Source organism: Pristis pectinata, chromosome 14 (genome assembly GCF_009764475.1).
Source record: "Pristis pectinata isolate sPriPec2 chromosome 14, sPriPec2.1.pri, whole genome shotgun sequence".
NCBI lineage: Eukaryota > Metazoa > Chordata > Chondrichthyes > Rhinopristiformes > Pristidae > Pristis > Pristis pectinata.
The window spans coordinates 11334970-11362307 of record NC_067418.1 but is presented as its reverse complement, the minus strand read 5'-3'; the positions used below and the strand labels follow the sequence as shown (position 1 = coordinate 11362307).

General features: G+C 43.0%; 1 protein-coding gene across 1 annotated transcript; it reads right to left on the bottom strand.

Moving 5' to 3' along the window:
• Positions 1–23938, bottom strand: zgc:153993 (uncharacterized protein LOC767645 homolog). Its single transcript, XM_052029631.1, has 6 exons — positions 23717–23938; positions 17204–17252; positions 16444–16605; positions 9919–10054; positions 8654–8755; positions 1–5373 (listed from the first exon to the last, which is right to left on the bottom strand). The coding sequence occupies exons 1-6, from the start codon at positions 23775–23777 to the stop codon at positions 5272–5274; spliced, it is 612 nt and encodes a 203-aa protein (XP_051885591.1). The 5' UTR covers positions 23778–23938; the 3' UTR covers positions 1–5271.
• Between the last annotated feature and the right edge of the window lie 3400 nt (positions 23939–27338).

The window sequence follows — 27338 nt, the reverse complement described above, 5'->3', positions numbered from 1 at the left end:
GTAATCTAGACCTCCCGTGCTCTTATTAAGTGAACAAATACAAAAGGAAGATTGAAAAGAGATTTAATTATATGAGAAAAGAACCATAGAGCCAATGAACAATGCAGCACAATACAGGCCCTTCGGCCCACCATGTTGTGCCGCCCTTCAAACCACACCTAAGACTATCTAACCCCTTCCTCCCACATATCCCTCTAAATTAAATTCCTCTGAATTCCCTAAAGGCTTGTGTACTGGATGATGAGGACAGGTTGGGGGGTAGAGGAAGGAAATGGACTTGACCCAGCAAAGGGGAATTGCAGCAGAGGAAAGCGTTTAGTGTGGAAGGTGTTATCGCCACGGGTGAGATAGAGATGGAGAACACATCACAAAGTATTTGCAGGAAGCACAGCAGGAAGATGACTAATCAAGGTAGCCAATGCAAGATGGTGATAGCTTAATCACCTTTGCTTTGCTTTGTACAAGACACCGGTCAGGTCACACTTGGAGTATTATGTTCAGTTTTCACGACAGTCTATAGGAAAGATGTTATTAAACTGGAAAGAGTGCATAAAAGATTTACAAGGATGGTGCCAGGACTCAAAGGACTGAGTTATATGGAGAGGTTGGACAGGCTAGGTCTTTTTTCCTTGGTGCATAGGAGACTGAGAGGTGATCTTTTAGAGGTGTATAAAATCATGAGGAGCATAGATAGGGTGAATGCACTCAGTCTTTTTCCCAGGGTTGGAGAATCAAGAGGGTGTAGGTTTAAGGTGAGAGGGAAATGATTTAATAGGAACTTGAGGGACAACTGTTTTTACACAAAGGGTGGTATGTATATGGAAATCCCAGAGCAAGTGGTTGAGGCAGGTACAATAACAACTTTTAAAAACCAGTTGGACAGGTACATGGATAGGAAAGGTTCTGAAGGATACGGGCCAAATGCAGGCAAATGGCACTAGCTTGGATGCACATCTTGGTTGGCATGGACCAGTTGGGCTGAAGAGTCTATTTCCATGCTGTATGACTCTATAACTCTATGCCCAGAAACAACAAAGTCAATGAAGGAAAGGAAAAATCCCGAGATGGAACTTATGACAGAATTAATAAAAATCCCCAGCATGAATCATCCATGATTCTGAAAGGAATTGGCAGAGGAGATGCCAAGAAACTATTTCTTTCTGTTAATGGGTCCATATTATCGGGGCATGGCCTCAGGATCAAGCATCAACCACTGTAGAGATGGGAAGAACTTTCTTTGCAGAGGACTGTGGGTGTCCAGTTACTGAGATTCAAAGTTGAGGCTGGTGGCTTTTTGGACAGTAAGGAATCAGGGAAGATAATGAGATGAGGCACAGACTGAGTCATGATCTTACTGAAAGGCACAGCACACTCAAGGGACCAAATGGCCTATTTTTGCTCCTTTTTATCATGGGGAAAGAAGAAGAGGTCACACACTCAGCTGTTGTCTGTAGGAAGAGGAATTTGTTCAGCAGCAGAACAAACAAAATCTATTCAATATATTCCATAAATTGACAGGCTTAGTAAAAACTGAGGTGGTTTCCTGCAGTGATATTTTTTGTCATTGGAAGAAAGTAAACTGGGACTGAAAGAAAAAATATTCAATAGGAGCGGAAAGAAGTATCAACCAGCTGGGCTACAGTGAGATGGAGACTGCTTGAGTTACTAGTCAGTGATAAAATGGCCTGCAGGTTGTCTTAATGGAGGCAGAGATGCCCAGTAAAATTATGTCCCCTCGTGTTAGCCATTGTCATAATTTTAAGGTGATTGGAGAAAGGTATAAGGGGGATGTCGGGTAAGTTTTTTACACACAGAGTGGTGGGCGCGTGGAACGCACTGCCTGCAGAGGTTGTGGGGGCAGATACATTAGGGACATTTAAGAGACTCTTAGATAGACACATGAATGATAGAGGAATGGAGGGCTATGTGGGAGGAAAGGTTTAGATAGATCTTAGAGCAGGATAAAATGTCAGCACAACATTGTGGGCCGAAGGGCCTTACTGTGCTGCAGTGTTCTATATTCTATAAAGTGGAGTAGGTTAATGAGGAGTCACGGAGTGGGTGGACAAGCAAAAAAAAATGGAAACAGGTAAAACTGCAGATGCTGGAATTTGAAACAAAAACAGAAATGCTGGAAGAACTCAGCCAGTCAAGCAGCATCTGTGGAAAGAGGAACCAGGCAACGTTACATGTTTGATGAAGGGTCATTGACCTGAAATGTTGACTGGTTTTCCTTTCCCCGGATGCTTCTTGACTGGCTGAGTTAGAGTCATAAATTTATACAGCACAGAAACAGGCCCTTCAGCCCAACTCATCTGTGCTGAACAATTTGCCTAAGATAGACCCATTTGCCTGCGTTTGGTCCATATCCCTCTAAATCTTTCCTGTCCATGTACCTGTCCAAATGTCTTTTAAATGTCATAATTGTACCTACCTCTACCATTTCCTCTGGCAGCTCGTTCCATATACGGACTACCCTCTGCGTTGAAAAACTTGCTCCTCAGGTCCCTTTTAAATCTTTCCACTCTCACTTTAAACTTGTGCCCTCCACTTTTGGATCCCCATACACCGGAGAAAAGACTGTTCACCTTATCTATGCCCCTCATGATTTTATAAATCTCTGCAAGGTCAATAACCTCTGTAAGTTCTTCCAGCACTTTTTTGAAGCAAAAAAAAGTTGGAAAAAGAATACATTGTGAAATGTGGGTTAATGGACAGAAACTAGTGTAAGAACTGAATAGTAGCTAGTGGATGTGCATCTAACATTGGCCGCAAAGGACGGTGTGGCAGGAGAATTTCAAGGATGAATCAGTTGGCAGTCAGGAATTCTTAATTCATTGGGTGGAAGGACAGAAAGCTGGTTGACTGATGTAAGCCGAAAATAAAGAGGCAAGAGGATTGAACAAGAGCAGATCTGTGAAGGCAGGAGTCACAGAACTGAAAGCAGAGCACTGGGGGAAGACATGTGGATAACAAGAGCGTCACTGTGGAAATAAGGTGGAGGCAGATACAAGCAGCATTACTGTGGTGGCAGTAGGCGATTTCAGCAAAGCACTGTATTTGAATAAAATTTGTGGGAAAATAGGACACTAAGACTGAAGACTATCCATTCAGCAATAGATGAGGCAGTGGAGTTTGTTGTGGGGGTTGAATGTGGTAACTTTAGGATCCTACAACATTCAAGCAGAGGAAGTTCTGATTCGTATACATCCTAACACTATGCATAGACGAGTATTTGGAGTTGCTTCTCCAAAGGTAGGAGGGTTGAGACAAATGGAAGTTGCTGATCTCTAATAGTGCCAGGTGGCAAATCATAAAGAAGGAAGAGGTTAGGATTCCTGAGGTGAAGGTGAAGAGACAGGTACAAGTGGGAGGAGAACTGGTGGGAAGCAATCTAATGTAGAACTGTTGATTATTTGCATTAAATGTACCTATTTAAAGTCTGCTACAAAAATGTCTAATACATCACACTAGACAGTATACATTGCCAAATACAAATAATAAAAGATTTATTTTAAAAATTCACTACAAAGCACTCAAAATTCCAACAGCAGCTTCTCTATAATACATAAACTAAAATGCTGTCAAGTAATCCCAAACTCTTCCGACTCTGGTTACATGCAATTCAAAGTTATTAAATACAACACACAATGTTTTCCCTAATCACAGGTCCCAGTTATATCAATTGCAACATGGTTTGATCAAAGCTGATCAAAGGATGCTGAGTTATGCTGTCTGCAGCAATCTGGCATGAAGGGTCTGCCAGTGTGCCACATGGAAATTGAAAGGAAGGTTGATGCAGACAAGTGGAGTGGAATACTAAATAAATAGAAGTTATGGTAGTTATATAAAGCTCTGGTTTTGATGTCTGTCCTGGACTTCTCAGGAAGGATATATTGTCCTTGGGAGAGTGGTGCAGAGTAGATTGTATAATTTTGTACGACTTATGTTTTTCTTGTGAATGTTGTGTATCTGATGCTGCTGCAAGTAAGTTTTTTACTGTACTTGTGCATGCGTAACTTATGCATATGACAATAAACTCAACTTTAACTTTGAGTGACATCAAGGCTAAAATGATGCACACTGACTGCAGCCAGTGCAGAAATGATCGAAAATAGCACAAATAATTTGACAATGTAGATAGAAATCATTTAGCTGGAACAAGGGGGCATAAAACTAGATAATCCATAAGCAAAAATGGCTGGAAATTTGAAATAAAAGCAGATGATGCTGGGGATATTCAGCATGTCAGAACTGGACAAGAGGGTAATGACCAGAAACATTAACAGGTTCTATCTTCACAAGTGCTTCCTGACCTGCCGAGTATCACTAGTATTTTCTGCTTTTTATTTTTTTACATAATGTTGGAGGTAGGCAGTTTAGGTGTGATGGCAGGAAGAATTTCTCCACACAAAGAGTGGTAGAAATCCACACTTCCCCAGGGATTAGATTCAGATTCTGATTAGTTTATTGTCATCTGCACCAGGCTTCAATGAAGTTCCTTGGCAGATTTTCTTTAAGCAAAGTTATTAAATTCTACAGCAGTGGGTGAGCATGTGTACTTAAGGTACAGATCAGCTAGGATCTAATTTAAGGGCAAAACAGGCTTGAGATACTAACTTGCCTACAGAATAAGCATTGTACGGGAATGTGTGGCTTTCAGTCCGAGTAAAACAATATTTCTTTAAAAAGGTCTGCTATACTATTGAGAGTGTTACAATGAGGACCTTGAAGAGCAAATTAATCAGTCTTTTGGAGGTAACTTTTGTTTCCACAGGTAGTTTCATATTTGTTTTGCAGGAGTATGAAGGAGTTCTTTATACAGACAGCACAAACACTTACAGTTTTAGTGAAAACCGAATAAAAAAAACTGCAGATGCTGGAAATACTCAAGTCAGGACCACATCTCTGTTTCTCTTCTCACCGATGCAGCTTGACCTGCTGAATATTTCCAGCATTCTTGTTTTTGTTTTACACTTGCAGTTTTGACAAGTTTCACTTTTACCTATCTGCTTAAAAGATTTTTTATCCAGTGTCAGCAAAATTGGAGCAGGTGATCCACTGCAGACATATAAAAAACTAATTCTAAAAAGCTGTAATAAAAAATTTAAATCAAGTAACAAGGATATATGTAAATTTTTCCAATGTTCAGCAAGTTCATTATCAGCAATCATTTCAAGTATAACAGATCTGTGCAGAGATTCCCTTCAGATGTGAGAAAACCATCGAAGGCTGGAGTCTGTACTTGGGAAGCAAAGAGCCAAACTGATGTTAGGTCAGTTTCAAAAATGCCAAAATGCCAGTAATTATGCCCGCAGAGAAGAAAACAAATGTCGGCCACGTTGAACTCCCCATGTATGAAAAGATCGTCTCCTAATTGAAAAGAAAAAAAAAGAAACTGGTCAATAAATTGTGAACCCTGAGCACAATGGACTCAGTCTTGCTCAATTCGGCCTCCGACTCTCACCTCCATATACATACTGAACGGATGCGGACCCTTGTGTGTCCATTGGTCCCCAGCTTCCTGACCGTAGAGTCTGGTGGTGATGGGCAGAGAGGCCTCAGCAACAACTAGGGCTCTGCTAACTCCCCACCACCAGAATGCCCTGACAGACCACTGCTGTCAAAGGCTTTTGAACTATTTTAAACATCAAGAAACATTCCAAGAAAATTCAAATAGATTTTAAGTCATGTTAAAAGAATAAAAAATAAGCAACAGTAAAATAGTGATAAATCATTTAAAACATTGAAATCAACTAAAACTACTCAAGCAGTTACCTTTTGTCATTGACCTTTTACCAATCCTCCCTGGTGTAAAGCTCAGGGCCAGATGCAAAGTGTATCCTGATCATCTCTAAGGGAGTCAACAACTCTGCTGTTGGACTCAAATGGCAAGGACAGTCAACTCCAAAAGTACACATGGTTTGAATGAAAGCACAGAAGGCAAGGTTGCTAAATTTGTTAATGATGCAAATCTGGGTAAAAAAAAACTGTGAAGGAAGCTACACAGTTCCCTAGATACGCTAGGCGAGTAAGAATCTGGCAAATGGAGAATGATGTGGAAAAATGTAAAATTGGAAGGAAGAATAAGAAAGAAACATATTTTCTAAGCAGTGAGAGACTGCAGAGCTCCAAGATGCAGAGATCTGGGACTCCTGGTGCAGGATTTGCCACAATAAATGGTAGAGCACTGAGGAGTGCGGAGGAACAAAGGGATCTTGGAGTTCAGATACATTAATTCCCTGAAAGTGGCGTCACAGGTAGACAGGGTTGTAAAGAAGGCTTTTGGCATCCTGGCATTCATAAATCAAAGTACTGAGTATAGGAGTTGGGATGTTATGGTGAGGTTGTATAAGACATTGGTGAGGCCAAATTTGGAGTATTGTGTGCAGTTCTGGTCACCTAACTATAGCAAGGATATCAGTAAGATTGAAAGAGTGCAGAGAAGGTTTACTGGTATGTTGCCGGGTCTTCAGGAGTTGAGTTACAGGGAAAGATTGAACAGGTTAGGACTTTATTCCTTGGAGTGCAGAAGAATGAGGGGAGATTTGATAGAGGTTTACAAAATTATGAGGGGTATAGACAGAGTAAATGTGAGTAGGCTCTTTCCACCTAGATTAGGAGAGATAAGTATGAGAGGACATGGCTTTAGGGTGAAAGGGGAAAGATTTAGGGGGAACATTAGGGGGAACTTCTTCACTCAGAGAGTGGTGGGAGTATGGAACGAGCTGCCATCTGATGTGGTAAATGCAGGCCCACTCTTAAGTTTTAATAATAAATTGGATAGATACATGGATGGGAGAGGTCTGGAAGGTTATGGACTGGGTGCAGGTCAATGGGACTAGTGGAATAAAGTTTCAGCACAGACTAGAAGGGCCAAATGGCCTGTTTTTTGTGCTGTAGTGTTCTCTGGTTCTATGATTTGCAAATGGCTAGCATGCAGGTATGGTAATTATTCAGGAAGGTTACTGTTTATTGTTAGGGATGTTAATACACTGGAAGCAGGTCAGAGAAGACTAATACCTGCTAAGGAGAAAACTGCCTTTTGAGGAAAGACTGGATAAGCCTCTGTATCCACTGGGGTTCACTAAAGTAAGAGGTGACTTGATAGAAACCTACAAGATCCTGATGGGTGTTGACAGGGTGGATGTAAAGGGCATTAGACATTAGGTGCCATTGGTTACCCACTTAATATAGAGATGAATGTACGATGTAGGAGCAGGCATCAGTAGCTCACGCCCTCGAGCTTGCACTGCCACTTATTAAGAGCACGGTAGATCTGATGGCAAGCTCAACTCTGCAATCCTTTTTGTCGCAGCAGTTCATGAGTCTATGGAACTCCCTTTCTCAAAGGGCTGCAGCAGCAGAGTTTCTGAATAATTTTATCACTGAGATAGACGGATAGTTGATAAACAATGGGGTGGAAATGGGTAGACAGGAGAGCAGGGTGGAAGTTACAGGTGGATCGACCGAGACCTCATTAAAGGTTGAGGGCCAAATGCCGGCAAACGGGACTAACTTGGATGGGGCATCTTGGTCAGCATGGACCAGTTGGGCCAAAGGGCCTGTTTCTCTGCTACATAACTCTGTGACCCTAAATGGTGGGACAGGCTTGAGGGGCCAAGTGGTCCTAAATCATCTGTCGTATGCCAATCTCTGAACTCCAGCTAATCTCAGATGTCCACGTTTTGGTGAGTCAGCATGAAAATTTCAGATGTTCAGCCAGAATCTTTTTCCCCAGGCTACAAATGTCCGATCCTAAAGGGCGTAGCTTTAAAGTGAAAGGGGAAAAGTTCAAAGGGGGTGTGCGGGACAAGTTTTGGTTTTACACAGAGAGTGGCGGGTGTGGAAACAGATATCATAGCGGCGTTTAAAAGGTTTTTAGATAGACACATGAATGTGCAAGGGATGGAGGATTCTGGATCATGTGCAGGCAGAAGGGATTCGTTTAATTTGGCACCGTGTTCAGCACAGACATCGTGGGCTGAAGGGCCTGTTCCTGTGCTGTCCTGCTCTACATACTGAACGTTGAGTGGCTGATAGCTAGCTCTCGACGGCAGGTAAGCAGTGCATTGTTAGTGCAGCGGTTAGCGTAACGCTATTACAGCACCAGCAACCCAAGTTCAATTCCGGCTGCTGTCTGTAAGAAGCTTGTACGTTCTCCCCGTCTCTGCGTGAATTTCCTCCAGTGCTCCGGTTTCCTCCCACATTCCAAAGATGTACAGGTTAGGAACTTGTGGGCACGCTATGTTGGCACCGGAAGCGTGGCGACACTTGCGGGCTGCCTCCCAGAACACTCTACGCAAAGATGTATTTCACTGTGTTTCGATGTACATGTGACTAATAAAGATATCTTATCTTACAGGTAAATTTAAAAATAAACAAAATGTACATATGAATGGAAGCAACATCAATATAAAGGATGAAATATTCTTATGACAACAAATTTAATTCAACAGAGTTTTTTCCAACTCCACGCTGCCCATCTGGGAGTCAGGAAGCTCAACTCTTCTCTGGCCTCTATCACGACACACAGGAGCAGATGGAGTGAGGTGCTGTCGCAAAGATGCTCAGCTTCTCTCTGTGGTCTCACCCATCCTTTTCCCTGAAGATTCATACAAAGAAAATGGAAACCGTCAATGCGTTGACTCACCCATCCGCCCTGTTGCTCAATCCATGGGATCACACGGGCTTGAATCAAATCTAAAGACCAATTTATTATCTGTCGAATCAATGTCTTCACACTTTTTAGGGCCTGAAAAAGAGGGGCAGTGTTACCAAAAGCAACATACCTGCTTATCTGCTTCTGACTTTATCTGTTCCTTTCATTTGCTGATTTTGGATGGGATACAACCTACTCTCTGATCCTATACATTACTCTTAACACAGTTATCAGGTATTATCAGGTTGACCATAGGTGGTATCACATCCAGCACTGACTCATATGTGATGTACAGTTTATGTGCAATCCCAAACAGGGGTATTTCACATGGGTGGGAGGTGAAGGAAGCATCTAAAGGGGACAACATCAACATTTTGAGGCCTGGCCTGGGTTTTTAACCCCTGGACCTCTGCTAAAGAAAACATACACCATACAAGACTGTTCTTTTTGCCCGGGAAAAAAAGGAATTAGCTTTAACTTTCTGACCTGGTTGATCTCAGTGGTAGCGAGTTACAATGCAGCAGCTCCTAATACCATCACCAGACCTAATACCTATACCATCAGCAGATATATCAGACTCCCATCTCCTTTTTCAGACAGCGCCTCAGGTTTCTAAAAGGTAATAGATTGAATGAAGATGACACGGGGGGGGGGGGGAGAAAATAGCCCTGCCAGTGCACGAGTCTGTGTGTAGCCAAGCGTGTTCACTCAGTTCCTGCCAGCCAGGTTAAATTAAAATACTTTTAACTACCTCGATGTAATTATGTAAAGCATGATCTGTCTGGATGGCATGCAAAACTAAAGCTTTTCACTGTATCTCGGCATATGTGACAATAGTAAACCAAAACCAATATACATTCTGTTCAGGTAAAATACATAATAATGACCATAATATAGCCAATTTTAGAATAGCAGCTACTCATTTGGCTGATTGAGAGGATCAGTGGATACTGGATTCCATGACTTAGTTTAATCTTTAGGCTCTTAGTTGACAAGGGGCAGGTTTAGTTTCTTAGCACATTTGCAATAGTGGTTTATTGTACAAATATAAATCCAATTCAGCGTAATAGCTTTTTAAGAAATACTGATTAGAATTTAATGGCATACTTATTTGTATACATAATAAAAATGCCTGCAACTTTCACTGGTATAAAGCAATATGATTGTTAAGGGCCACAGAGAATGGGAATGAACTTAAAGATTTGTTAAGCAGCTAAAAGCTCATTCATGCATGTTTTGCAGTCATTTCAACTTACTTTAAAGACAAGTTTGCCAGCAAAATAGAGGAAGGTCACAATTCGTCCCCAGTTCAAGTCTTCTGCAGTTAATATCCTCTCCGCTACTTTGTGTAATACCTCTCGGATGTTATCAACAGGAATTACATCGATTACACTGTTATCAGAAAACATTCAAGAGAACTTTAGTCATTTGTGGAAACTCAGTATATACTAATTTCTAAACAAAAGCAGTAAACACATTGAAAACTTTTCACAAAACTTCTGTTGGCTCAAAACTACATATTTTTTTGCACTTGCAAACTCAGTTACCTGCTGATTGCTTGTTGGATGCAAAATTTTTATATGTTACCTTAGGTGATCATTTCTGTGACCAGCAAGATTGAACTAACATTAGCAATAAACTATTCTCTTTTATCTCCTGATCTGAGAGCCTGGACCAATCCTCAACAGCCCTCGGGTAATTCTGAAGGGCAGGATGAATCTGTATGTGGAGAGCTGGATTGATCATGGATAGTCAGCATGGCCTTTGTAAGGGGAGGTTCTGTCTGACAAATTGGATTGACTTTTGAGGAGGCGATTAAGTGTGTGAATGGGCCTGGTGATGCAGTCTACATGGACAAGGTAGGCTATCTACATTGATAAGGTCCCAATGGGAGACTGGTCCAAAATGTAAAAGCCCCTTAGATCCAGATTAACTTGGCAAACTAGATTCGAAACTGCAGACACAAGAGACGACAGATGGTGGAATCTGGAGCAACACACAAAGAACTGGAGGAACTCAGTGGGTCAGGCAGCATCTATGGAGGGAAATGGACAGGTGACGTTTTGGGTCAAGACCCTTCATCAGTCCAGACGAAGGGTCCATTTCCCTCCATAGAAGATAAGATATCTTTATTAGTCACATGTACGTTGAAACACACTGTGAAATGCATCTTTTGCGTAGAGTGTTCTGGGGGTAGCCCACAAGTGTCGCCACGCTTCTGGCGCCAACATAGCCTGCCCACAACTTCCTAACCCGTATGTCTTTGGAATGTGGGGGGAAACCGGAGCACCCGGAGGAAACCCATGCAGACATGGGGAGAGCGTACAAACTCCTTACAGACAGTGGCCGGAATTGAACCCGGGTCACTGGCACTGTAAAGTGTTATGCTAACCTCTACACTAAGCTGCCTGACTTACAGAGTTCCTCCAGCGCTTTGTGCGTAGATCCAACACTGGATTGGTGATAGGAGGCAGAGGGATAGGGTCACAGGGCTGATGGTTGTTTTTACAACTGGAAACCTATGACCTCTGGTACTGCAGGAATCAGTGCTCGGACCCTTACTGTTTGTTCTATACATTTATGATCTGGGTGTAAATGAAGACGATATAATAAGGTGACATGAAGACTGGTAGCGTGGATTTTAATTCTCTCCACATTCCCAGCAACTCCACCACCCCCTGCCCTCCCCACACCCCTAGGTTCAACCACTCACCTACACACGAGGGGCAATTTACAGTGGCCAATTAAGCTACCATTCCACACATCTCTGGGATTTGGTGGGGGGAACCACTGGGACAATGTGCAAACTCCACAAGGACAGCATCCAAGATCAGGATTGAGCCCAGCCCGCTGGAGGCATCAGCTCCCCTAGCCATGCACCCTGTCGCTCCTGCTGAAGGGAAAGCATTTATCTTTTAATCCTGAAAACCGGGAGGGGCTATGTTTTGGGAGAACTAATACGGATAGTATATACACAATGGATGGTGCAACATTAGGAAGTACTGAGGAACAGAGGGACCATGGTGTGCATGTCCAAGTAATCCTGCAAGCAGCAGCACAGGTAGATAAGTTGGTTAAGAAGGCATTTGAGATATTTGCAATCATTAGGCAGGCGCATACAATATAACAGCAAGGAGGTTATGATACAACTGCAAAAGCATTAGTTAGGCCACACTGGAGTACAGTGTGCAATACAACTCAACACATTACAGGAAGGATGTGATTGTACTGAAGAGGGCAAAGGGAAGATTCAACAGGATATTGCCTAGGATGGAGCATTTGAGCCATGACGAGACACTAGATAGGCTGAATTTGTTTGCTTTGAAGTAAGGAAAGCTGAGGTATGAATACAAAATGATGAGGGGCACAGGTAGTGCAGATGGTGAGAAGCTTTTCCCCTTAATAAAGGGTAGTGTAGCACTTAGCATAACACTATTACAGCGCCAGCGACCCGGGTTCAATTCCCGCCGCTGTCTGTGAGGAGTTTATACGTTCTCCCCGTGCCTGCGTGTGTTTCCTCCGGGTGCTCCGGTTTCATCCCACATTGCAAAGACGTACGGGTTAGGAAGTTGTGGGTATGCTATGTTGGCACCGGAAGCGTGGCGACACTTGCGGGCTGCCCCCAGAACACTCTACACAAACGATGCATTTCACTGTGTGTTTCAATGTACATGTGACTAATAAAGATATCTTATCTTACGGGGTACAGGTCTGCATACATGTACGTGCATATGACGAAAAACTGGGCTTTGACTTTGAAGTGGTAGGAGATTTAGAGGGGATTTGAGGAAAATATTTTTCACCCAGATGGTGGTTGGAATCTGGAACTCACTACTTGAGAGGGTGGCAGGCACGGTAGTGTAACGGTTAGTGAAACACTATTACAGCGCCAGCGACCCGGGTTCAACTCTGGCTGCTGTCTGTAAGGAGTTTGTATGTTCTCCCTGTGTCTGCATGGGTTTCCTCTGGGTGCTCTGGTTTCGTCCCACATTCCAAAGATGTACAGGTTAGGAAGTTGTGGGCATGCTATGTTGGTGCCGGAAGTGTGGCGACACTTGCGGGCTACCCCCAGAACATTCTACGCAAAAGATGCATTTCACCGTGTGTTTCGATGTACATGTGACTAATAAAGAAACCTTATCTTATCTTATGGAGACAGGTACTCTCATAACATTTAGGAGGTATCTATCTGAGCACTTGGCATAGAAGGCTATAAGCCTAGTGCTGGAAAATGGGATTAGTACAGATTGGAGACATAAGGGACTGCAGATGCTGGAATCTGGAGCAACAAACAATCTGCTGGAGGAAGTGGGTCGGGCAGCATCTGTGGGGGGGAAAGGAACTGTCGACGTTTCGGGTCCTGATGCAGGGTCAGAATCCTGATGCAGAGCTTCAAACCGAAACGTCGATAATTCCTTCCCCCACTCCCTCCACCTCAACAGATGCTGCTCGACCCGCTGACAACATTGTTTAGTACAACACACACAAAATGCTGGAGGAACTCGGCAGCATCTATGGAGGGAAATGAACAGTCGATATTTCAGGAAGGGTCTCGACCCAAAACTTCGACTGTTCATTTCCCTCCATAGATGTAGCCTGACCTGCTGAGTTCCTCCAGCATTTTGTGTGTGTTGCTCCAGATTTCCAGCATCTGCAGTCTCTCTTGTGTCTTCCTCTTGTTTAGTACAGCTAGGTTCTTGATGCCCATTGAACCGAAGGGTCTGTATCTGTGCTGTATGATTATGACTTTAATTTGCCCAAACAGCTAGTAATTACATGCGTGTTATGAGAGTCAAATAAAGAGATGACATTTATTATTGGATTAAAATCATGATAATTTGTTCCTCTTTTCCTTTTCGCATAAAGGTCAAACAACAACTTGAACTTATATTCTTCTTCTCAAGCAGTCTGTTGAAATCAAGGATATCTTGCATCCAGCCTGGTTCTGATGAGGCCATTTTGGGACCTGAAGGTCTTATCACAAGTGGAGCAGGATGTACTTGACTTGTTTGGGAGGTGCTTCCACTATTACACTGGGCGTCTTTGTGCTCTCAACACAAATGTATTTGTGTATCGATGTATTGGACTCAGCCCAATACATCATGGGCATATCCCTCCCCACCATTGGTGGTATCTACATGAGGCACTGCCTCAAGAAGGCAACATCCATCATCAAAGATCCCCACCATCCGGGGCCATGCCATCTTCTTGCAGCTACCGTTGGGCAGGAGGTACAGAAGCCTGAGGTCCCACACCACCAGGTTCAAGAACAGCTACTTCCCTTCAACCATTTAGTTCTTGAACCAACCTGCACAACCCTAATCACTAGTTCAGTATAGCAACACTACAACCACTTTGATGACTTTGCAGTACAATGAACTTTGTTATTTTTGTTCTAATTTTGTCTTTTTGTAAAAATTGTGTTTAATTTATGCTTTTCTTGTAAATGCTGTATCTGATGCTATGTGCCTGTGATGCTGCTACAAGTTTTTCATTGCACCTGTGCAGACATGTACTTGTGCATATGACAATAAACTCGACTTTGAGTTTGACTTCGATAAATTCTTGGTACCACTGCAAATGCTCCTTGTGTACATTCAGGAGCCATGGGCTGGGAAATGGCAGGGATGTTGCAGCTTTCCCAAGGAGGTTTTGAAAAAAATCCTCAAATCTTTTCCCATCTCTACCTGGTATTTTCTTACCATGACAGAGTTTGAAATAAAGAGTCTATTTGGGAAGTCTAGAGTCAGGCATGCAAATAATATGGCCTGCAACAATGGAGCAGACTAAGTGTAATTAGGGCCTCAATGGAGGGCTTGTTGGCCTGGGGCTGTTATCCTGCCAGTGGATTTGGAGCATTTTGCAGACACAGCAGTGGTGTTATCTCTCCAGTGCTTTGATATGCTTTTTTGTAAATGTGTGTGTGTGTTCGATCAAATAACAACCATTTGCATTTATATGGAACTTTCAACCTACTATATCATTCAAATCAATTAACAGAATGTTATCAAACAAAATTAGATATGAAACTTTAAAACAAAATATCAGAACGGCTGATTAAAGCTTTCACTAAAGGGTTGGAAGTGCAGAGAGCTTTAAGGAAAGAGTTCCAGAACTTAAATGCATTACTAATGGCATTTCTACCAATTGTGGAGTGATTAAAATGGGGGAATAAACAAGATGCCAAAACTTGTGAAGCACAAAGAGGTGGGGCTGGTTGAGATGACAGGGATAGTATGGGATGGATCTGTGGAGGGATTGGTAAACAAGGGTGAGAGTTTTGAGCAAGATAAGTCAGCAAGGACTGGGGTGATGCGTGAATGATAGCAGGCAGCAGGGTTCTGGGTGAGCTTCCATTTTCAGAGATGACAACGTGCAAGGACCACCAAGAGAACAAATGCACAAGGCACCTGATGGCCCAATGAGAACCAGATCAAGTTAGGCCTAATGAGCAGCACAGTACAGAGCAAACATAATCTAAAGCTGACTGTTCAAAAGGTACCTTCCACCAGCAGGAACATGGTCAACTCCAATTAAATACCCTAGAATGGTTAATTAAAAACAGAACACGCTGCAAACCATCGAGCAACATCTGTGGGAAGAGAAACAGTTAACATTTCAGGCCCAAGAATCTTCGCCAGAATTGGAGGCAGAAGCAAACAAGTTAGTTTCCAGCAGGTGGGGAGAAATGGGTAGAACAAAGGAAATATCTCTGATAGTGCGAGACCAAATGAGTTAATGTGGCAGGTTATGCCTTGTTGTCTGTGTTGCTAATAGCAGGGCTGTGGGACATGTCCAGTAGACCAAGCTCCGCCAATGGAGCCACAGTCACAGATGGGTGACTGAAGAAATGGCTCATCTGTTACAGACAGAAAGAGCGAGCAAGCTAAGTTGGAGAATTTGATATTTAATTCTGAAAGCTGCAATGTGCCTGGATGCAATAGGAGATGTTGTCCTTCAAGCTTCCATTGAGGTGGAGGCCACAGAGAGATAGGTGAGAGAGGAAGTGAGACAGAGAATTAATGTGGCAAGCAACTGGAAGCTTAGGGTCACTCCTGCAGTCTGACTGTAGGTGCTCTGCAAAGTGATCATCTCATGTGTGTTTGGGTTCTCCACTCTAGAGCAGAACACAAAAAGTGCAAGGGAATCACTGCTTCATTTGGACAGACTGTTTGAGTTACTGGATGGCAGGAAGCGAGGAGGCTAAACAATAGGTGTTACGCTTGCACAGGAGAGTGCCACAAGATGGAGAATGTTTAGTGGGGATGGAAGAGTGGACCAGGGAGTCACAAAAGGAGCAATTCCTTCAAAATGCTGGAAGAGGAGGGGAATATGTGGCTGGTATTGGAATCTCGTTGGAGCTGGCGGGACCTGTGAAGGATGATCCGTTGAATGCAGAGGCTGGTGGGGTAGAAGGCCAAGGCCAGGGAAGCTCTGTGTGGAGGGAGGAGGGGGAGTGACAACAGAGGTCCATGCAATAGATGAGATGCAATCAAGGGCTTTGTCCACTCTGGTAGAGCTACTGCCATAGTACTGAAACTAACTTGTTTTCTCTCTTTACCTGTTTTGATGAAGGGTCCCACACCTGAAATACTAACTCTGCTTCTCTTTCCACAGATGCTGCCTGACCGGCTGAGTGTTTCCAGCATTTTCTGTTTTTATTTCAGATTTCTAGCATCTGCGGTTTCTTTGATTTTCATTTACTCTAGATTTGTTAAATGGGTTATTATAAAGGAATAAAGTAAATGCGTATATACTGTATATATTGCTCAGTTACATACTGTTGAAGTTCAGCATTTTTGTTCAACGCATCCCCAATTTTCTTCAAACTTTTGCATATCTCCATAACGCTGGGCTCATTAATCTCACTTGGGGCCCCACCAAGATCCTCTGGGCTCAGTTGTACTTCTGGATCCTCTTCCTGGATTGTCTCCAGAAAAAACCTTCACAAAAATTTAAAAAAGAAAATGAGGGAGGTGTTACGTTAAAATCTAATAATCCTTCGATGTAAAGGCTGCCACACACTTTCCATCCTCCCATATTATTCTAGTGGCTATTTTTAAGCATAATGGGAAAGTCTTAACTAGTGCAAGATGCGTTTTTGGAATAGTTTGTGATGCTTCTGACATTAGAGGAGCAACTCCACTTTGGAAGTACTTCACACTGTGATCTGGTGAACGGTGCTGTATATACTCTTTTCTCTGGCACCTTTTTCATAAAAAGCATGATAACAGTAGATATACCAACACATTTCAAAAATGGCAGAAAATAGATCCTGAACTACTTTTGCTTATAATAATCTTAAGATTTGCAGTTAAGAAGGAATAAAAATTGGTGTTTATAGTGACTAAAACACAGATGCAACTTATTGATGGTTAAGTCTATGAAGAGATTTGTAGATCCATGATATTCACTGCTTTTTGCTGCAATTTCAGTCTTCCAATCGAATGCAGGGAACAGCCACGTTATCAGTAATTTTGCTTTATTGTACCGATTAGCAAACATATACAATTGAATTTTAATATAAAGCAAATTACAAACCTTCGCATGATTGCTCCAGATTGTCTGCTTAGAATTTCGTTAGTCGAGCCTGAAAATAAACACACATAAGAACATTGCGAACTCTACAGTTAGGTTACATGGTTGATGTCAACATTGATGAAGGACAATACCATTCAATGGGAGAGTGGTGAAGAGGAAGGGAAGGGAGAGGTAGGAAAGAAGGAAAAGCGTGAGAGGGAGAACACAGAATTGGAAAAGGTCAGCAATGCTGAAGTGTGGGGAGTGGAGATCAGGGATAAAGAGGAAGGGAGGACTGGGAATGTGGGTTGAGGAGTGACAGACCAGGGCAATGAATGAGGAATGGGAGAAGGAAAGTAAGTAAAGAGAAAGCTGAAGTTTTCAATTACATAAGGCCTAACCTTTAAAGTGCAGTAAATGCAAAAGCACTTGTTGACATCATATGACTAAATGTTATTTAAGTTGATGTCATATGATCAGATGATGGGTAGTTAAGTCATGCAGCAAAATTAAAATTCCAGGAATTCTTCCAATCAGATTCATCAATCAAAACCATACTACTTCACTGAAAAAGGCAAATAATTGTTTGCCAAAGGCCTGTCAGAGCAGCAGGTTCCATGTCAAATCTGTCAAGGTTATAAAAGTATTCAGTTTAATATTATCAGCCTTGTCATATAACACTTAATAACTTATATTTATAAAGTAGTCAAAATAACATTTCAAGGTATGTGAGACAAACATCAGACACAAAAGGGTACTGGGAAGTGATATTAGGCACAATAGCCAAAATAATTGATTTTAAGAAGGGTCTTAAAAAAAAGTAAAACTGTTTATGGATGGAATCCCAACCCTTCAGGCTGAGGGAGAGAAGCCACACCCATCAGTATTTGTACAGAATGATGGAAAGGCAGTGTGTCAAAGTGGAAAGATAAGGCAGAAAGGTAGAAGGGTGGCATCATCACTCATTGGAAAACAGTTCCCATCTTGTAGACCACATTGCCCAGGAGCAGTGTGGAGATGAAAAAGTCAAAGGGGATGAAGATTGCTTATTGTGGGATTCTAAAGGCAATAGTCCTGGAGGAGGATGCAACCCCAATCCTGGAGATAGTGCAGTTATTATCTTCAATGAGAATCACTTCAATGCGGACACACCAAGAACCACTGTCCAGGAAGGTCAGCATCAAATTGAAAAGGATCCAATGAAATTCAATGCCACCATCTTGTGACAATACAACATTGGGCATCAAGCCGTGCTACCTGAAGCAGGCAGTGATATCCTGAGTATGTACATTCATCCCAGGTCAGTAGTGGAAAGGGTGAGCAGCTTTAAGTTCCTGGGTATCAATATCTTGGAGGATCTATCCTGGGCTCAACACATTGATGCAGTCATGAAGAAGGCATGCTAGCAGCTCTACTTCGTTAGGAGTTTGAGGAGATTTGGTATGTCACCAAAGACCCTTGCAAAATTTCTGTAGGTGTACGGTGGAGAGCATTCTGACTGGTTGCGCCACCGGAGGCTCCGATGCGCAGGATCACAAGAGGCTGCAGAGGGCTGTAGACTCAGCCAGCTCCATCCCAGCACAACTTTCCCCACGATCGAGGACATCTTCAAGAGGCAGTGCCTCAAGAAGGCAGCACCCATCACTGAGGACCCTCACCATCCGGGACATGCCCTCTTCTCATCACTACCATCAGGGAGGAGGTACAAGAGCCTGAGGACCTATACTCAATGATTCAGGAGCAGCTTCCTCCCCTCTGTCATCAGATTTCTGAACGGTCCATGAACCCATGAACACTACCTCATTATTCCTTTTTTTTTGTACTATTTATTTATTTTGTAATTTATAGTTTTTATATCTTTGCACTGTACTGCTGCTGCAAAACCACAAATTTCACATCATATAATAGTGATAATAAACCTGATTCTGATCCCATGGCCTCCAGTTAAGTCATTGGAGTTAAAGTAGTTCTTCTGGATCTGGATTTTAGAGGCCATTTGGAAGGAAAAATGGAAAATTGTTTCCATGAACCATGTATGATCATCTGTCAGGGTCTGCAGTATCTAACTGATAACTGCTAGATGTACCCAGAAGGTCTGTCTGTCTGGAGAGAGACCTGATGTTCTTGCTCAATATTGTCTGTACAGCATTTCAGGCCCACAGCAACATGATTCTCGAATGTCCTTCCAGGCAAATCAGTACAAAGGGGATTAGAAAGGGGAAATAAACACTGACCATTCATTAAAAGAAGGCATTGACCTGAAAGATTAACTCCGCAGTTGTTGTCTGCCCTGCAGCACACTTGCCGCATCTTCCAGTTTTATTCCTGCCTTTACCAATTATGTCTACGTCCCATAATAAACAGAACGAAAAAAAAATCAATCAGCAATCAATCATGTGATTCAAATATTTTCAGAATGTTGAAGAATCATGTGACAGCTCATGAGTCACAAAATGCAATATCAATATTTTGACTGTTAAAAGAAATTCCAGTTTTCGACAAGACCAGCATTTATCAGTCATTATTGTTTGCCTGCTGGAGAAGAGAGAAGGGAGTGCGAGGATTTATAAATCTGTGTGCATTTAGGTCAACGTGCACAATGAAGTGGAGAACTGGATTGAAGAAAGTTAATGAGCAGCACTAATAGGGTAAACAGCACAAAAACAGGTCCTTCAGCCCAATTCATCCATGCCAACCAAGATGTCTATCCAAGCTAGTCCCAATTGCCTGCGTTTGGCCCAAATCCCTCTAAACCTTTCCTATCCATGTACCTGTCCAAATGCCTTTTAAACATTGTAATTGTACCCGCCTCTACCACTGCCTCTGACAGCTCGTTCCACAGATCCACCACCCTCTGTGTGAAAGAGTTGTCCCTCGGGTCCCTTTTAAATCTTTCTCTTCTTGCCTTATATCTATGTCCCCTAGTTTTAGATCCATGCTTCCCTAGGAAAAAAAGGTGACCACTCACCCTGTCTACGCCCCTCATGGTTTTAAAAACCTCTGTAAGGTCACCCCTTAGCCTAATACACTCCAGAGAAAAACATCCCAGCCTATTCAGCCTCTCCTTATAACTCAAGCCCTCCAGTCCTGGTAACATCCTCATGAACCTTTCCTGCACCCTTTCCAGTTTAATGATGTCCTTCCTCTAGCTGGGCGACCAGAACAATGCACAATACTCCAAGGGTGGAAGAGAAGCAGAATTAGACCAATCAGACCCTGGGGCCTGCTCCACAATTCAGTAAGATCATGTCCAATCTTTTATCTTAGTGCCACTCTGCTGTATTAACCCTATATCCCTTGATTCTCTTCACTCACAAATCCATTCAGCTCCATCTTGACGATAGTCAGTGACAGCATCACCACAGTTCAATGAAGAACTTGAAAGATTCATTGCTCCATGGGTGGGGAAATTTCTTCTTATCTCAGCCTAAAATGACCAATTCCTTATTTTGAGACGGTGACTCTCGGCTTTAGACAGCCAAGGGAAACATCATCTATGATGTCTATCCTGTCAAGCCCCATAAGAACTATGAACATTTCAATGAGATCACAGCTTGGTATGGCAACTGTTTTGTCTAAGACCGCAAGAAACTGCAGAGAGTTGTGGACACATCATGAAAACAAGCTCCCCCCTCCATGGACACTTCTCGCTGTCTTGGTAAACAGAGAACATAACAGCACAGTACAGGCCCTTCGGCCCACAATGTTGTGCCAACATTTTATCTTGCTCTAAGATCTATCTAACCCTTCCATCCCACATAGCCCCCTATTTTTCTATCATTCATGCGTCTATCTAAGAGTCTCTTTAATGTTCCAACTGCATCTGCCCCCACAACCTCTGCCGGCAGTGCGTTCCACGCACCCACCACTCTCTGTGCAAAAAACTTACTCCTGACACCCCCCTTATACCTTCCTCCAATCACCTTAAAATTATGTCCCCTCGTGTTAGCCATTGTCGGCCTGGGAAAAAGTCTCTGACTGTCCACTCAATCTATGCCTCTTATCATCTTGTACACCTCCAGATCAACATAATCAAAGACCCCACCCACCCCGGACATTCTCTCTTCTCCCCCCTCCCATCGGGCAGAAGATACAAAAGCCTGAAAGCACATACCACCAGGCTCAAGTACAGCTTCTATCCCAGTGTTACAAAACTATTGAACGGTTCCCTAGTACGATTAGACTCTTGACCTCACAATCTACCTTGTCATGGCCTTGCACCTTATTGTCTGCCTGCACTGCACTTTCTTTGTAACTGTAACACTATATTCTGCATTCTGTTATTGCTTTTCCCTTGTACTACCTTGATGTAATGATTTGATGATATGATCTGTATGGATGGCCTGCAAAATAAAGTTTTTCTCTGTACTTCAGTACATGTGACAATAATAAACCAATTTACCAATTTATTTAATCTTTCTAGACTCAAAAGTAGAGGTTCCGACTGTATAACCTCTCCTCATCTGCTAATTCCTCCATGCAGAGAATCAATCTGGTACATGTTAACGGCACTTTCCTCTATCACAAGTATGTCCTTCCGTGGGCAAGGAGATCAGACCTGTGCACAACAACCCAGGGTGTGGTCACAGCCAGGCCCTTTATTATTACAGTCAGATAGTGATGTTAGGGAGCAGAAAGAGCAAAGATGGTGATTATACTATCTGAACATGAAGCTAAAGTGTCAACTGAATTTGCATAATCACAGTTAATTTAGTTCTATTTACTTTGGTTTCACTTTACTGACAGATGTTTCATCTGAGCACATCCCTTCACTTTCTCTACCGAAGACCATCCCCACCAATCTATACCCCGATTTACCTATTATTTAGAATCTATCTGCACAGGAGACCCCCATTTGGCCTTTCATGGCTGAGCAGACTCCTTATCTTCTGTTGTCCTTCCTCCTAAGGTTTTGGGCTGTATTGTTCCTGTCCTTCTCTATCCCACAGGATCCATTACAGGCACTCAAAAGGCAGCGAACACGTTCAAATTGGATTCCACAGCAAATTGATTTGATCTGGAACATGTCCAAAGCAGGAAAGAAATGTTGTTCAAAGCAGAACGCTGGTTCAACAGCAATATTCCAAAGGGAATTGGATAAAATGAAGAACAAGGGACTGCAGATGCTGGAATCTGGAGCATCAAACAATCTGCTGGAGAAATTCAGTCCTGAAGCAGGGTTTCGGCCTGAAATGTTGACAATTCCTCTTCCCTGCACAGATGCTGCTCAACCTGCTGAGTTCCTCCGGAAGGTTGTTGCTGGCTCCAGAACTGGACAAAATACTTGCGAAAGAGAAGGAGGAGTGGAATGATTTTAGAATCTGAACATCATTGGCAGGACCAGCATTTATTGCCTATTCCTGATGACCCCTTGACCTCAGTGGCTCACTGGGCCACCTCAGAGGACAGTTTAAGAGTCAAATTCTTTGGTTGCTCTGGTGTCACATATAATCGAGAGACGCAAGACACTGCAGATGCTGGAACCTGGAGCAACAAACAAAACACTGGGCGAACTCAGCGGGTCAGGCAGCATCTAGGGAGGGAAATGGACAGTTGAGGTTTCGAGTCGAGACCCTTTGTCTGGACTCAGTTCCTCCAGCGGATCGTTTGACACTCCAGATTCCCGCATCCACAGTCTCATGTTTCTCCTTTTATCCAGTCCTCTTTGGGATGTTACTGTTGAACCAGTGTTCTGCTTTGAACAACATGTTCTAGATCAGAGAAATTTACTGCAGAATCCATACACGTGGAATTCACTGCTTCTACCCCGCTGTTGTAAGACTACTGAATGGACGATAAGATGGACTCTTCACCTCACAATCTACCTCATCATGGCCTTGCACCTTATTGTCTGCCTACACTGCACTTTCCTTGTAAGTGTAACACAATATTCTACATTTTGTTATTGTTTTTCCTTGTACTACCTCGATGTACTGATGTGGTGAAATGACTGTATGGGTGGTATGCAAAACAAAGTTTTTCACTGTACCTCGGTACATGTAACAATAATAGACCAATTTACCAAGTATGTTGGTTACCTTTTGCGTGCCTGTTGTGGATCCTGTGGGACGTAGGGTGGGGAGGGGGAGGGGAACAGGAACAAACTCAGCAAATACATGGTACACCCTAGAAATCTGGATGAAGGGTCTCGACTGCCCATTTCTCTCCATCGATGCTGCCTGACCTGTTGAGTTCCCCCAGCATTGTGTGCGCCCCATACAACCCAGACCAGGTGAGGTCATCAGATTTCCATCCTTGAAGGCCCAGGAGGAACTAGATGGGGTTACCTCACACTATTATTGAAATTAGTTAATTCCAACCCTATTTAAAGACTGGAATTTAAATTCCAGAGATGGACAGTCGCCTCTGCAGGTTACTGGCTCAGATTATTAGCCCACCAGCTAGCTGGGACTCTCATAGAGAGCTGACCCAGATGCAGTGGGGTGCCTGGCCTCTCTCAGTGCTGGGTCACTGCAGGGAGAGGGAGAGAACGGTGGAGATCTGCCCCCTGCCTTGCCCACTAGCTGCACTCACCGGGTCCCGGCGTTGCCCTCTGCCTGTCCCCGCTGCCGGACGTCCCATTGAAGCTCGCCATAGCCCGAGCGCGGCTCCAAACACCAGGAAGGTTCACAAATAACAAAACAAGTCCCTCCGTGCCGGAGTCTGGGTGAGATCACTCCTCACGTCACCGCACTGAAGGGGAATTTTTCTGTCAGTACAAACTTTCAACTTTAACAACTCCTGACCCGCTCCCCCGCTTCCCATTGGCTGATGGCTCTGGGTCGGTTCCCGTTTCTTCCGTTTCATTTGACGATAGGACTGTCAATCACCCAGTTCTCAAGTCAAGTTCCAACAAGTCAGATAAAAGGCTTGTGTTTCGGTTTTGGGGAACCATTTTTCTTCCCTCCCCCCATCCCCATTGCTCACCCTTTCTGACACACAGGAAGAGAAGCAAATTCAAGATTCCTGAAGTGAATAAACATTAAAGGAAGGAATAAGTCCTGACAATTGATCAGGAAATAAGGGAGACGCGAGAGACGGCAGATGCTGCAATCTGGAGCCACCCACAAAAAAGCTGGAGGAACTCGTAGGGTCAGGCAGATTTTGTCAATGACTGACTGTCCAAATGAAGGGTCTCAACCCGAAACGTCGACCGTCTATTTCCCTCCATAGATGCTGCCTGATCTGCTAGTGCCTCCAGCTTTTTATAAGATAAGAGATAAGGTTTCTTTATTAGTCACATGTACATCAAAACACACAGTGAAATTCATCTTTTTTGTGTAGAGTGTTCATCTTAGAATTAATAAATAACAGCATCATCTTAGAATGGCAGCTTTTAAAAAACTGGTAATTTATTGTTGTCACAGGTACCAAGATACAGTGAAAAGCTTTCGTTTGCATGCCGCCCAGACACTTCATTTCCATACATAAGTACATCGAGGGAGTAGAAAAGGGGAAAAAACACAGAATGCAGGATATGGTGTTAGTGCAGACTGTGTGTCACTAGAACATAAAGTAAGTAACATGCTTTACCTTAATTAGATTTGTTTTTTCAGAAAAAGCTGGCATTTGGCCAAACAGCATATGTGGAGGGTGAAAAGAGCAGGCAAGGTCTAGAATTTCTCAACAGCACAAGGAATTCTCTTGGTCTCCGCCCTATCGCAAACATTAACTCTGCAGTTGTTGTTTGCCTTGCTGCATTCTTGTTGCTTTATTTTAATTTCTGCCTATCACAAATGTGGGTGATCACAGTCTTTATCCCAGGGCAGTGGTGTCTAAAACGAGAGGGCATAGGTTTAAGGTGAGAAGGGAGAGATTGAAAAGGGATCTGAGGGGCAACTTTTCTCACAGACAGTGGGGGGTGTGTGGAAGAAGCTGCCGGGGGGAGTGGTAGGTGTGGGTACAATTACAATGTTTAAGAGATATGTAGACAGGAACATGGATGGGAAAGTTTAGAGGAACATTCACCAAAGGAAGGGAAAATGGAGCAAGCTCAAGGTGACAACTTGGTCAGAATGGACAAGTTGAGCTGAAGGGCCTGTTTCCATGCTGTATAAGTCTATGACAGAGCAGAACGGAGCAATATGTGTGGGAAATTCCCAAAGTCTGGAATCGTCAGATCAGGATTTACAAAGGAATGTGGGAATGTAGGGGGCTACAGAAGGGATTGACCAGGCTGAGAATTAAAAATCTGAAGCATTAAGTTAAAAGAACCCTTTGTTATGCAACGTATTGGTATTGGTTTATTATTGTCACTTGTACCGAGGTACAGTGAAAAACTTGTCTTGCATATCAATCGTACAGGTCAATTCATTACACAGTGAATCAGGAACACTGCCAGTGTGACCGATAGAAACAAACTCAAGTTTATGTCACACAGACATCTTTAAAGGTTCTCAGACAATGAGTCATTCTAATGTAAGCAAGTTGCTTTAAATCGTCGTTCAAGAAACAAACTTGCACTTCTCTACAGACTTTGATATACATCTCAATAAGCCGCACAAGAAAATTTAAGGACAGGTGATGTAACACTGGTCATAACCTTATGTTTCAAGTAGTGTCCGGCCTGGATTGGGAATGTTTTGTCCAGCTGTGTCCAAAGTGACAATGGGAGCCCACTTTTTGAAGTCGTTTGGCCTCCTGTTACTGGGCTTATTCCCAGTACTTATATTTCCAGCTCAGAGCAGGAACATCATCAAACTGTGCACTGCATTTCTTCTGTAGCTGTGACACTTTACTCTGTACTATATTGTTGTTACCTGTACTACATCAATGCACTCTGTACTAACTCAATGTAACTGCACCGTGTAATGAATTGATCTGTACGATCGGTATGCAAGACAAGTTTTTCACTGTACCTCGGTACAAGTGACAATAATAAACCAATACCAATACCACTCAAAATCAAAAAAACTGCAGACGCTAGAAATCTAAAATAAAAACAGAAAATGCTGGAAATACTCAGCAGGTCAGGCTGTCTCTACAGGAAGAGAAACAGTAAATGTTTCAGGCCGAAGACTCTTTGTTACACAAGGGTCTTGGATGAAGGATCTCTCACCTGAAACATTAACTCTGTTCCTCTTACCACAGATGCACCCTGAGCCTGCTGAGTGTTTCCAGCATGCAGGCACGGTAGTGTATCGGTTAGCGTAACACTATTACTGGGATTGGTGAGGGGGGGGCAGTGAATGAGGGGAATATGGGGAGAATAAAATGGAATTTGTGTAAACAGGTGCTTGATAGTAAACACAAACCTGTTAGGCCAAAAAGGCCTGTTTCCGTGCTGTATCTCTTGATGAATCTGTGACCCTTAATTACGCTTTTAATTTAAGTTGCCTACATGGCCAACTATATTATTATCATTGTTGAACATTTGACATTCAAGTGAATGTATGTGTGAACCATCAATACTTACACCTGAAATAGTATCACCACAGGGACACCTGTATCTGGGAAGGCACGGTAGTGTAGCAGTTAGTATAACACTATCACAGCGCTAGCGACCTGGGTTCAAATCCCGCCACCATGTCTGTGTGAGTTTCCTCTGGGTGCTCTGGTGTCCTCCCACGTTCCAAAGACATACACGTTAGGAAGTTGTGAGCATGCTATGTTGGCACCGGAAGCGTGGCGACACTTGCGGGCTGCCCCCAGAACACTCTACGCAAAAGATGCATTTCACTGTGTGTTTCGATATACATGTGACTGATAAAGATATCTTATCTTATCTTATATTTAGATGCTCTGGTACCACTTGCCCTGTCACAGGCTTGGTCCAAACGTGGGGGAAGTGCGCTCAATTTCAGGGGTGTGGTGGGAGCGACAGCCTTGACCTCAAGGCAGCACTTGACCGCATTTAGTATCAAGGTGGACAAGCAAAATCCATTAATTTAGGCCCAAGAGAACAGAACTGAGTACATTCCAAATGGTGAAAAATGTGAAGTGGCAGAGATCCAAAGAGAAATGAGATGTAAATTGGTAAATTCGTTTACTATTGTCACATGTATCGAGGTACAGTGAAAAACTTGTCTTGCATACTGTTCATACAGATCAATTCATTACACAGTGCATTGAGGTAGTACAAGGTAAAACAATAACAGAGTGCAGAATAACGTGTTACAGTGCAGAGAAAATGCAGTGCATGTAGAGAGTAATGTGC

Coding starts and splice junctions, on each gene's coding strand:
- zgc:153993 (XM_052029631.1), bottom strand. CDS start 23,777: ATGGCGAGCTTCAATGGGACGTCCGGCAGCGGGGACAGGCAGAGGGCA. Junction 10,055..16,443: donor AAAAATGCTGAACTTCAACA/GTATGTAACTGA, acceptor TTCTGATAACAG/TGTAATCGATGTAATTCCTG. Junction 5,374..8,653: donor TTGAGCAACAGGGCGGATGG/GTGAGTCAACGC, acceptor CTTTTCAATTAG/GAGACGATCTTTTCATACAT.